Raw genomic sequence first — 14114 nt, forward strand, 5'->3', positions numbered from 1 at the left:
TGCCTAATGACACAAGCCTACCAGACGAGTTAAATAACTTCAATGCTCACTTCGAGGCAAGTAACACTGAAACATGCATGAGAGCATCAGCTGTTCCGGACGACTGTGTGATCACGCTCTCTGCAGCCAATGTGAGTAAGACCTTTAAACAGGTCAACATTCACAAGGCTGCAGGTCCAGATGACTGACCAACTGGCAAGTGTCTTCACTGACATTTTCAACCTCTCCCTGACCGAGTCTGTAATACCAACATATTTCAAGCAGACCACCATAGTCCCTGTCCCCAAGAACACTAAGGTATCCTGCCTAAATGACTACCGACCCGTAGCACTCACGTCTGTAGCCATGAAATGCTTTGAAAGGCTGGACATGGCTCACATCAACACCATTATCACAGAAACCCTAGACCCACTCCAATTTGCATACCACCCCAACAGATCCACAGATGATGCAATCTCTATTGCACTCCACACTGCCCTTTCACACCTGGACAAAAGGAACACCTATGTGAGAATGCTATTCATTGACTACAGCTCAGGGTTCAACACCATAGTGCCCTCAAAGCTCATCACTAAGCTAAGGACCCTGGGACTTAACACCTCCCTCTGCAACTAGATCCTGGACTTACTGACGGGCCGCCCCCAGGTGGTAAGGGTAGGTAACAACACATCCGTTACGCTGATCCTCAACACGGGGGCCCCACAGGGGTGCGTGCTCAGTCCCCTCCTGTACTCCCTGTTCACTCAGGACTCCATTGCCAGGCACAACTCTAACACCATCATTAATTTTGTTGATCACCGACAACAATGAGACAGCCTATAGGGAGGAGGTCAGAGACCTAACCGTGTGGTGCAAGGACAACAACCTCTCCATCAACATGATCCAGTCAAAGGAGGTGATTATGGACTACAGGAAAAGGAGGACCTAGCACGCCCCCATTCTCATCAACGGGGCCATTGTGGAGCAGGTTGAGAGCTTCAAGTTCATTGGTATCCACATCTCTAACAAACTAACATGGTCCAAGCACACCAAGACAGTCTCAACTGCTCGGCCTCTGACCGCAAGGCACTACAGAGGGTAGTGCATACGGCCCAGTACATCACCGGGGCCAAGCTTCCTGCCTTTCAGGACCTCTATACCAGGCGGTGTCAGAAGAAGGACCTAAAAATTGTCAAAGACTCCAGCCACCCTAGTTATAGACTGTTCTCTCTGCTACTGCATAGCAAGCGGTACTGGAGTGCCAAGTCTAGATTCAAGAGGGTTCTAAACAGCTTCTGCCCCCAAGCCATAAGACTCTTGACCATCTAATCAACTGGTTACCCAGACTATTTGCATTCCCCCCCCTTCTACGCTGCTGCTACTCTATGTTATTATCTATGCATAGTCACTTTAATAACTCTGCCTACATGTACATATTACCTAAATTACCTCGACACCGGTGCCCCCACACATTGACTCTGTACCGGTACCCCCTGTATATAGCCCCGCTATTGTTATTTACTGCTGCTCTTTACATATTTGTTTTTCGTATCTCCTACTTTTGGGGGGGTATTTTCTTAAAACTGCATTGTTGGTTAAGGGCTTCTAAGTAAGCATTTCACAGTAAGATCTACACCTGTTGTATTCAGCGCATGTGACAAAAACTATTTGATTTTATTTGATTTTGAACATAATCCAGGTAGAATCAGGAATTCCCCAGGGCAGCTGTCTAGGCCCCTTACTTAAAATCTTTACTAACGACATGCCACTGGCTTTGCGTAAAGCCATTGTGTCTATGTATGTGGACGACTCAACACTATACACGTCAGCTACTACAGTGACTAAAATGACTGCAACACTTAACAAAGCGCTGCAGTTAGTTTCAGAATGGTTGGCAAGGAATAAATTGGTCCTAAATATTTATTTGGGACAAAGCATTCACTAAACCCTAAACCTCAACTAAATCTTGTAATGAATAATGTGGAAATTGAGCAAGTTGAGGTGACTAACTGTCATGGTCAAAACATATTCATACAAAAGTAGCTAAGATGGGGAGAAGTCTGTCCTCAATAAATCGCTGCTCTGCATTCGTAACAGCACTATCAAGAAAGCAAGTCCTACAGGCCCCAGTTTTGTTGCACCTACCTGGACTACAGTTCAGTCGTGTGGTCAGGTGCCACAAAGAGGGACTTTGCTATTGGCTCAGAACAGGGCAGCACGGTGTAACGGTCTTCTTCCTCCTCTGACGAGGAGTAGTAGGAATGATCGGAAGACCAATGCGCAGCGTGGTACATGTTCATGATTCTTTTAATAGAACACTGAAAAATACAAAATAACAACGTGAAAAAAAAACAACAACAAAAAAAACTTCTGTGTGGAACACACAGACACAGAAAATAATCACCCACAACTCAAGGGTGAATGAAAACAGGCTGCCTAAGTATGGTTCTCAATCAGGGACAACGATTGACAGCTGCCTCTGATTGAGAACCATACCAGGCCAAACACAGAAATACCAAATCATAGAAAAACGAACATAGACAACCCACCCGACTCACGCCCTGACCATACTAAAACAAAGACATAACAAAAGAACTAAGGTCAGAACGTGACACACGGTTGGCCCTTGGATGTACACAGAGAGCTAACATTAATAATATCCATGTCAATCTCTCCTGGCTCAAAGTGGAGGAGAGATTTACTTCATCACTACTTGTATTTGTAAGAGGTATTGACATGTTAAATTCACTAACCTGTCTGTTTGAACTATTGGCACACAGCTCGGACACCCATGCATACCCCACAAGACATGCCACCAAATGTCTCTTCACAGCCCCCAAGTCCAGAACAGATAATGGGAGGCGCACAGAACTACCTAGAGCCATGACTACTTGGAACACTAGGGTTAGGGTTAGGGTACAGTTTATGGAACAGCAGGGACTGTGAAGAGACACAAACACAGGCACAGATACATGCATACACACACGATAACATACGCACTATACACACACGTACACATGGATGTTGTGTTGTAGATATGTGGTAGTAGAGTAGGGGCTTTAGGGCACACACTTAATGTGTTGTGAAATTTGTATTGTAATGTTGTTAAAAAAAAAAACGTAATTTTGCTGGGCCCCAGGAAGAGTAGCTGCTGCCTTGGCAACAGCTAATGGGGATCCATAATAAATACAAATACAAATGGGCAAGACAAACGATTTAAGTGTTTTGGAACGGGGTATGGTAGTAGGTGCCGGGCGCACCGGTTTGAGTGTATCAACAACTGCAAAACTGCTGTTTATTCACACTCAACCGTTTCCCGTGTGTATCAGGAATCGTCCACCACCCAAAGGACATCCAGCAAACTTGACACAACTGTGGGAAGCACTGGAGTCAACCTGGGCCAGCATCCCTGTGGAATGCTTTCGAAAACCTGTAAAGTCCATGCCCTGGTCTGAGGGCAAAAGGGGGGTGGGCGTGCAACTCAGTATTAGGAAGATGTTCTTAATGTTTGGTGTACTCAGTGCAAATTTGGGCTTGAGTTTTAGGTTTTTGTGCTGCTGAAAGGTGAATTTGTCTCCCAGAGTCAATTGGAAAGCAGAAAAACAGGTTTTCCTCTAGGATTTTGCCTGTGCTTAGTTCTATTCCTGTTTCTTTTTATCCCCTCAAAAAACTCCCTAGTCCTATCCATAACATGATGCAGCCACTACCATACTTGAAAATAGGAAGAGTAGTACTCAGTGATGTGTTATATTTGATTTGCCACAAACATAATGCTTTGTATTCAGGACAAAAAGTACATGTATTTTCCAATTTTTTTGCAGTATTACTTTAGTGCCTAATTGCAGACAGGATGAATGTTTTGGAATATTTTTATTCTGTCAAAACTTTTCACTCTGTCATTTAGGTTAGTGTTGTGGAGTAACTATATGTACAATGTTGTTGATCCATCATCAGTTTTCTCCTATCAGAGCAGTTTTCTTCCTCTGAGGCAACTGAGTTTGGAAGGATGCCTTTAACTTTGTAGTGACTGGGTGTATTGATACACCATCCAAAGCGTAATTAATAACTTCACCATGCTCAAAGATACATTCAGTTTCTGCTTTTTTAAATATTTACCCATCTACCAATAGGTGACCTTCTTTGCGAGGCATTGGAAAACCTCCTTGGTCTTTGTGCTTGAGTCTGTGCTTGAAATTCACTCCCTTGACTGAGGAACCTTACAGATGATTGTATGTGTGGGGTACAGTAATTAGGCAGTCATTTAAAAATCATGTTAAACACTATTATTGCACACAGAGTGAGTCCATTCAACTTACAGTTGAAGTCAGAAGTTTACATACACTTAGGTGTTTTTCAACCACTCCACAAATTTCTTGTTAACAAACTATAGTTTGGCAAGTCGGTTAGGACATCTACTTTGTGCATGACACAAGTCATTTTTCTAACAATTGTTTACAGACAGATTATTTCACTTATATTTCACTGTATCACAATTCCAGTGGGTCAGAAGTTTACATACACTAAGTTGACTGTGCCTTTAAACAGCTTGGAAAATTCCAGAAAATTATGTCATGGCTTTAGAAGCTTCTGATAGGCTAATTGACATAATTTGAGTCAATTGGAGGTGTACCTGTGGATGCATTTTCTGAATACACTGTATCTCAAATATACTGATGGGGGAAATGAGAAATGACTGAGTGAAGGGGTTTGAAACAAAACAGCTGAGGACGAAACGAAAGGTCAAGAAAAAAGAGGTTGGATGGATGTTTGTTGTTTTCCTCCTGTTAGTAGCTCTGCCTGGTCTACAGAGTGAGACAGCGCGGCTTTGCTGGGTGATTTCCTCCTCCTCCCCTGACTGCAGCCAGACTAGGCTCCAGGCCGGACCGGAGCAGGGGCCCCGGTTAGAGCCGCCAGTCCCACCACAATGAGCCGCTTTGGGCTGTGGTCTGGACTCCGCAGGCTGCAGGCCAGCTCTCCCTCTGAACCTCCAACCTCCACCCCTCCTCTCTTCCCCTCTCTATCCCCTACGCCACTGGCTGTGACTCAGAGAAACAGGGAGGGAGGAGGGAAAGGAAGGGGGAGGTCTTCTAGGGGCATTAGGGGCCGATAGAGGGGGGTCAGGAGCTCAGATAGTTCCTGCCAGGTGGACCTGTTCCATAGAGGGGCCCACCTCTCCACCAAAGAGGGGCCCACCTCTCCACCATAGAGGGCCCCACCTCTCCACCTCCTTTACCCAGGGATGAGGGCTGAGCAGGCCCGGCTAGGCGACAGGTACTGTGGAGCAGAATGCTCGGTGTTCTGGCTGGCTATAACTGTCTAACAGCAATAGTACCACTCAGCTGGTTTTGTGCTCTGATGTGTGCCTATGGCATGGGCAGGGGCTGGGGTGGAATCCAATCAAAGCAAGGCTTCTAATTCTGGGTTTGTTCCACTAAGTTCATACCCAATGCTTCTGTGCCTGATTGGACTTTCTCAAATGAATCTCTGTAATTCAAGAGAGTTTTAACATTCAAATGGATGGGAATCGGTGCTAGAGGGCAATTAATTTTATCACTGTATGCCATCATAAATGTGAATATATAGCCTATAGAGATAATTGAAATGAAATATCTTGTGGCGTCACATGAGATGACTAAGTACAGCATGTGATGTTGTCTAATCATGTCATGACTCATGACACAGAATAGACAACAGTGTTTTATTCAGCATCGTGATTCCCTGAAGTGAACTCAACGTAACACTTACAATCTTTAAGCTTTTCTAAAGGACAGATGAAATATAGGCATTTAAGTGATTCTGATGACGCATGTAAACTGTCTGATCTGAATTGATGTAGGACTGAATATAAATGAGCTTTATAATGGGAAATGAGACAGTGTACTGCTCTTGTTACTCTGTGGGAATCAAGATGGGGCTAAAGGCATCCGCATGCTTCCCAGACGAAAAGATGGGGCTAAAGGCATCCACATGCTTCCCAGACGAAAAGATGGGGCTGAAGGCATCCGCATGCTTCCCAGACGAAAAGATGGGGCTGAAGGCATCCGCATGCTTCCCAGACGGAACAGTTCAGAAGAGTTTGTGCATACATTATGACAACATTTTGTGATGTTTTTGTTTGTTTTGGACTTCGGTGAGGGTTTGGGCACACCATCTTTTCACTGGAGTCAAGCCAAAGTTCTTCGGTGATTGGTCAACAGTGGGGATTCCTCAATAAAGTCTTTGTTGTCATTCAATGAGTGGCGACTTGTTTTTATGCAATTTACTTTATTGAGAAATAGTGCGCCAAACTTTTTACATAAATATAAAATGGTGCGACTAAGATCTCCTTTGTAAAAAAAAATGTAAAAATTAATAACAGATTTCTTGTTATCTAAATTCTGACTATTTTGAAGAAGGGCATACTGGCTACGGTGTCTCAAAATGGACAAACCGTACGTACTATTGCCGCTTTTTTTTCAAATTTTTCAATTGAAGGTGTTTTAAGGGAGTATGCGAGCACACTCGTTCAGTTCGGCTAGGTGCCAGCCGAACTGAAACATGCTGACGCCTTTAGGGCTCAACTACAAGGTCTGACTTCTGATTTAAACATGGGATATTATGGCTTGTCTGATATCTCTTTCTCTCTCTTTTCTCTCTCTCTCTTCGCTCTCTCTTTTCAATTCAATTCAAGGGAATGTATTGGCATGGGAAACATATGTTTACATTGCCAAAGCTAGGGAAATAGATAATAAACAAAAGTGAAATAAACAATAAAAAATTAACAGTAAACATTACACTCACAAAAGTTCCAAAATAATGAAGACATTTCAAATGTCATATTATGTCTAAATACAGTGTTGTAACGATGTGCAAATAGTTAAAGTAAAACATTTAAAATAAATAGGTTGTATTTACTATGGTGTTTGTTCACTGGTTGCCTTTTTTTTGTGGCGACAGGTCACAAATCTTGCTGCTGTGATGGCACACTGGTATTTAACTTCTCTCTCTCTCTCTCTCTCTCTCTCTCTCTCTCTCTCTCTCTCTCTCTCTCTCTCTCCCCATTTCTCCCCCTCTCTCTGTTGTGTCACTCTCTTTCAGCTGTCTGGTGGGGACCCGTCCCGCTCTGTTCTCATCCAGGTAGCAGAGTCCGCTTACAGGTTTGGCCTGGGTTCCATCGCTGGTGGTAAGTCAAGGTTATGTCTCAAATAGCACCCTATTCCCTATGTAGGGGATAACCCTATTCCCTACGTCTCAAATAGAACCCTATTCCCTACGTAGGGGATAACCCTATTCCCTATGTAGGGGATAACCCTATTCCCTACGTCTCAAATAGAACCCTATTCCCTATGTAGGGGATAACCCTATTCCCTACGTCTCAAATAGAACCCTATTCCCTACGTAGGAGATAACCCTATTCCCTACGTCTCAAATAGCACCCTATTCCCTATGTAGTGGATAACCCTATTCTCTATGTAGTGGATAACCCAATTCCCTATGTAGTGGATAACCCTATTCCCTATGTAGTGGATAACCCTATGCCCTATATAGTGGATAACCCTATGCCCTATGTAGTGGATAACCCTGTTTCCTATGTAGTGGATAACCCTGTTTCCTATGTAGTGGATAACCCTATTCCCTATGTAGTGGTTAACTATTCCCTATGTAGTGGATAACCCTATTCCCTACGTAGGGGATAAACTTATTCCCTACGTCTCAAATAGCACCCTATTCCCTATGTAGTGGATAACCCTATTCTCTATGTAGTGGATAACCCAATTCCCTATGTAGTGGTTAACTCTATTCGCTATGTAGTGGATAGCCCTATTCCCTACGTCTCAAATAGCACCCTATTGCCTATGTAGTGGTTAATCCTATGCCCTATATAGTGGATAACCCTATGCCCTATGTAGTGGATAACCCTGTTTCCTATGTAGTGGATAACCCTATTCCCTATGTAGTGGATAACCCTATTCCCTATGTAGTGGATAACCCTATCCCCTATGTAGTGGTTAACCCTATTCCCTATGTAGTGGATACCCCTATTCCCTATGTAGTGGATAACCCTATTCCTTATGTAGTGGATAACCCTATTCCCTATGTAGTGGATAACCCTATCCCCTATGTAGTGGTTAACCCTATTCCCTATGTAGTGAATAACCATATTCCCTATGTAGTGGATAACCCTATTCCCTATGTAGTGGATAATCCTATTCACTATGTAGTGGATAACCCTATTCCCTATATAGTGGATAACCCTATCCCCTATGTAGTGGTTAACCCTATTCCCTATGTAGTGGATAACCCTATTCCCTATGTAGTGGATAACCCTATTCCTTATGTAGTGGATAACCCTATTCCCTATGTAGTGGATAACCCTATCCCCTATGTAGTGAATAACCATATTCCCTATGTAGTGGATAACCCTATTCCCTATGTAGTGGATAACCCTATTCCCTATGTAGTGGATAACCCTATTCCATATGTAGTGGATAACCCTATTCCCTATGTAGTGGATAACCCTATTCCCTATGTAGTGGATAACCCTATTCCCTATGTAGTGGATAATCCTATTCACTATGTAGTGGATAACCCTATTCCCTATGTAGTGGATAACCCTATCCCCTATGTAGTGGTTAACCCTATTCCCTATGTAGTGGTTAACCCTATTCCCTATGTAGTGGATAACCCTATTCCCTATGTAGTGAATAACTTGTCAAAAGTAATGCACTACATAGGGAAAGAGGTGCAATTTGGGACAAGCCCCATGTCAAGTCACGAGTCATTGTGTCACCACCACCCCCTCACCTGCCCCCCTACCCCCATCACCCTCCAACCTCATAAGAAAATAAAAAACAAAGGGCTTCCTATTGCGTTCTGCAGGGGCGATTCCTCCACCACTTAAATAGGACAGGGGCTCTATGCACCATGGGAACCTCCCTGTGTTTGGACTCTTTTGTACCTGTGAATGATCAGAGAGAAGGGACTTTTTGGGGGAGGGGTGGGGGCAATGTGGGGTCGGGGGGTGGATGTGGTGCCTATGTTTGGCTCCAGACTACTCCCCTCCCTCCCCATTGCCGCCCTTCCTCCTCCCCCCTACAGGAGACAGGATAGTAAGAGGTAGTCCCCCCCCCCTACAGGAGACAGGCTAGTAAGAGGTAGTGTGTGTGTCCCCTACAGGAGACAGGTTAGTAAGAGGTAGTGTCCCCCCCCCTACAGGAGACAGGCTAGTAAGAGGTCTGTCTGGTGTACACTACACAACTTTCAAAATCCTAACATCACTGGGCCTCTCACATTAAATGACCCATCTTTCCTCTAGTTTTTTGTCCTGCCAACGTAGTAGATTTTGTTCCAATAAAATCAAACATATTAGAACATATCGGGACTTCTGGGACTGCTCAAACTGGATCGGTAGCCCTCAGATTGCGTCACATTAAACGAGCGTTAGTGACGGCCTCGCCCCCCGAGCAACGACATGGGGATTTGTCTCCGATCTCAAAAATGTGTCTTTGACAGCTAATTCAGGGCCAAAATCGTGTAGTGTACGCCCGGCTTTATAACGAGCTAAAAATGAATTTATAACGTCCCCCCTCCCCTACTTCCTTCATATCATTTATGTCATATGTTTTTCCAGCTGTGGGAGCCACAGCAGTGTACCCCATAGACCTAGTGAAGACCAGGATGCAGAACCAGAGGACCACAGGCTCCCTGGTGGAAGAGCTCATGTACAAGAACAGCTTGGACTGCTTCAAGAAGGTGCTGCGCTACGAAGGCTTCTTCGGCCTCTATAGAGGTCAGTACCAGACGAGATGTGTCCCAAATGGCACCCTATTCCCTACATAGTACTCTGCTTTTGGCCTGAGTAGTTCACTATATAGGTATATAGCGACAGGCTAATGGGTAGAGGGAGGCACAGATTTAGGGTCAGTTTACCCTCCTCAAATCCCAACTTTAACTGTAACCTGGAACAACACAAATCTGACCATAGATTAGCGTCTAGCTGTGACTTCATATCACTCCATCACAACAACAGATGGGGTTTACAGGTTTGGGAGGGGAGAGAGGACGAGGAGAGGTGGGCGGGTTTGAGTTCACCTTCCCTCTGACCTGACTTCTTTGAAGTGATTAAAGGTAGTCTCGGGAGTTTTTGGGAGGACAATGCACGGCCACATACCAGCAGAGCTCTGTCACAATGGTAGAGTGTGACTGCCCCTGCCAGACTTCAACTGGCATTCATTTAATAAGTACCTGCACTCAGGGAGCGGGGGGTGGTTCTCAAACAACGCACACTATATCGGAATTCTCAGGATTATGATTGACAGGCGAGTTCTCCCGTGAGGGTTCTACGAGGAAGTGGGAAGTCTTAGTGTCTGTCACAGGACACCAAGCCTTTAGAGAGGTCTCTGACATTATAGACACAGTCAGACAGACCTGGCTCCGCCGCACAGGTACAGACATCAGTAGTGGGTTCCAAATGGCATCCTATTCTCTTTATAGTGCACCACTTTTGACCAGGGTCCATAGGACCCATGGTAGTGCACTATGAATAGAGGGCCATATGGAACACATCCCTTGTGACAAAAAACATCCAACGGTGCAGATCAATTTGAATGGCTGTCTGGAGTCTGGAGATATGGTACATTACAATCTGAAAACACACTGAACTATACAATCTGAAAACATACTGAACTTTACAATCTGAAAACATACTGAACTTTACAATCTGAAAACATACTGAACTATACAATCTGAAAACATACTGAACTTTACAATCTGAAAACATACTGAACTATACAATCTGAAAACATACTGAACTTTACAATCTGAAAACATACTGAACTTTACAATCTGAAAACATACTGAACTATACAATCTGAAAACATACTGAACTTTACAATCTGAAAACATACTGAACTTTACAATCTGAAAACATACTGAACTATACAATCTGAAAACATACTGAACTTTACAATCTGAAAACATACTGAACTATACAATCTGAAAACATACTGAACTATACAATCTGAAAACATACTGAACTATTCAATCTGAAAACACACTGAACTATACAATCTGAAAACACACTGAACTATACAATCTGAAAACACACTGAACTATACAATCTGAAAACATACTGAACTATACAATCTGAAAACACACTGAACTATACAATCTGAAAACACACTGAACTATACAATCTGAAAACATACTGAACTATACAATCTGAAAACATACTGAACTGTACAATCTGAAAACATACTGAACTTTACAATCTGAAAACATACTGAACTATACAATCTGAAAACACACTGAACTTTACAATTTGAAAACATACTGAACTTTACAATCTGAAAACATACTGAACTATACAATCTGAAAACATACTGAACTTTACAATCTGAAAACATACTGAACTATACAATCTGAAAACATACTGAACTATTCAATCTGAAAACACACTGAACTATACAATCTGAAAACACACTGAACTATACAATCTGAAAACACACTGAACTTTACAATCTGAAAACATACTGAACTTTACAATCTGAAAACATACTGAACTATACAATCTGAAAACATACTGAACTATACAATCTGAAAACATACTGAACTATACAATCTGAAAACATACTGAACTATTCAATCTGAAAACACACTGAACTTTACAATCTGAAAACATACTGAACTATACAATCTGAAAACACACTGAACTTTACAATCTGAAAACATACTGAACTTTACAATCTGAAAACATACTGAACTATTCAATCTGAAAACACACTGAACTATACAATCTGAAAACACACTGAACTATACAATCTGAAAACATACTGAATTATACAATCTGAAAACATACTGAACTATACAATCTGAAAACACACTGAACTATACAATCTGAAAACATACTGAACTATACAATCTGAAAACATACTGAACTATACAATCTGAAAACATACTGAACTATACAATCTGAAAACACACTGAACTATACAATCTGAAAACACACTGAACTATACAATCTGAAAACATACTGAACTATACAATCTGAAAACATACTGAACTATACAATCTGAAAACATACTGAACTATACAATCTGAAAACATACTGAACTTTACAATCTGAAAACATACTGAACTTTACAATCTGAAAACATACTGAACTTTACAATCTGAAAACATACTGAACTTTACAATCTGAAAACATACTGAACTATACAATCTGAAAACATACTGAACTTTACAATCTGAAAACATACTGAACTTTACAATCTGAAAACATACTGAACTTTACAATCTGAAAACATACTGAACTTTACAATCTGAAAACATACTGAACTATACAATCTGAAAACATACTGAACTTTACAATCTGAAAACATACTGAACTTTACAATCTGAAAACATACTGAACTGTACAATCTGAAAACATACTGAACTTTACAATCTGAAAACATACTGAACTATACAATCTGAAAACACACTGAACTATACAATCTGAAAACACACTGAACTATACAATCTGAAAACACACTGAACTTTACAATCTGAAAACATACTGAACTTTACAATCTGAAAACATACTGAACTATACAATCTGAAAACACACTGAACTATACAATCTGAAAACACACTGAACTTTACAATCTGAAAACACACTGAACTATACAATCTGAAAACACACTGAACTATACAATCTGAAAACACACTGAACTATACATTCTGAAAACACACTGAACTTTACAATCTGAAAACATACTGAACTATACAATCTGAAAACACACTGAACTATACAATCTGAAAACACACTGAACTTTACAATCTGAAAACATACTGAACTATACAATCTGAAAACATACTGAACTATACAATCTGAAAACACACTGAACTATACAATCTGAAAACACACTGAACTTTACAATCTGAAAACACACTGAACTATACAATCTGAAAACACACTGAACTATACAATCTGAAAACATACTGAACTATACAATCTGAAAACATACTGAACTTTACAATCTGAAAACATACTGAACTTTACAATCTGAAAACATACTGAACTTTACAATCTGAAAACATACTGAACTTTACAATCTGAAAACATACTTAACTATACAATCTGAAAACATACTGAACTTTACAATCTGAAAACATACTGAACTATACAATCTGAAAACATACTGAACTATACAATCTGAAAACATACTGAACTATTCAATCTGAAAACACACTGAACTATACAATCTGAAAACACACTGAACTTTACAATCTGAAAACACACTGAACTATACAATCTGAAAACACACTGAACTATACAATCTGAAAACACACTGAACTATACAATCTGAAAACATACTGAACTATACAATCTGAAAACATACTGAACTATACAATCTGAAAACACACTGAACTATACAATCTGAAAACACACTGAACTTTACAATCTGAAAACACACTGAACTATACAATCTGAAAACACACTGAACTATACAATCTGAAAACATACTGAACTATACAATCTGAAAACATACTGAACTTTACAATCTGAAAACATACTGAACTTTACAATCTGAAAACATACTGAACTTTACAATCTGAAAACATACTGAACTATACAATCTGAAAACATACTGAACTTTACAATCTGAAAACATACTGAACTTTACAATCTGAAAACATACTGAACTGTACAATCTGAAAACATACTGAACTTTACAATCTGAAAACATACTGAACTATACAATCTGAAAACACACTGAACTATACAATCTGAAAACACACTGAACTATACAATCTGAAAACACACTGAACTTTACAATCTGAAAACATACTGAACTTTACAATCTGAAAACATACTGAACTATACAATCTGAAAACATACTGAACTTTACAATCTGAAAACATACTGAACTATACAATCTGAAAACATACTGAACTATTCAATCTGAAAACACACTGAACTATACAATCTGAAAACACACTGAACTATACAATCTGAAAACACACTGAACTTTACAATCTGAAAACATACTGAACTTTACAATCTGAAAACATACTGAACTATACAATCTGAAAACATACTGAACTATACAATCTGAAAACATACTGAACTATACAATCTGAAAACATACTGAACTATTCAATCTGAAAGCACA

At 40.7% G+C, this 14114-nt stretch overlaps 1 protein-coding gene across 1 annotated transcript in view; it reads left to right on the forward strand.

The window, feature by feature from the left end:
- LOC110488013 (electrogenic aspartate/glutamate antiporter SLC25A13, mitochondrial) overlaps nt 1-14114 on the forward strand; it is a 115817-nt gene that overhangs the window by 57656 nt on the left and 44047 nt on the right. Inside the window, 2 exon segments of the mRNA XM_036971473.2 lie at nt 7057-7141; nt 9590-9748. Coding sequence (XP_036827368.2) covers nt 7057-7141; nt 9590-9748 — 244 coding nt within the window.

This window comes from Oncorhynchus mykiss, chromosome 30 (assembly GCF_057628025.1).
Source record: "Oncorhynchus mykiss isolate SJ-2025 chromosome 30, ASM5762802v1, whole genome shotgun sequence".
Lineage (NCBI taxonomy): Eukaryota > Metazoa > Chordata > Actinopteri > Salmoniformes > Salmonidae > Oncorhynchus > Oncorhynchus mykiss.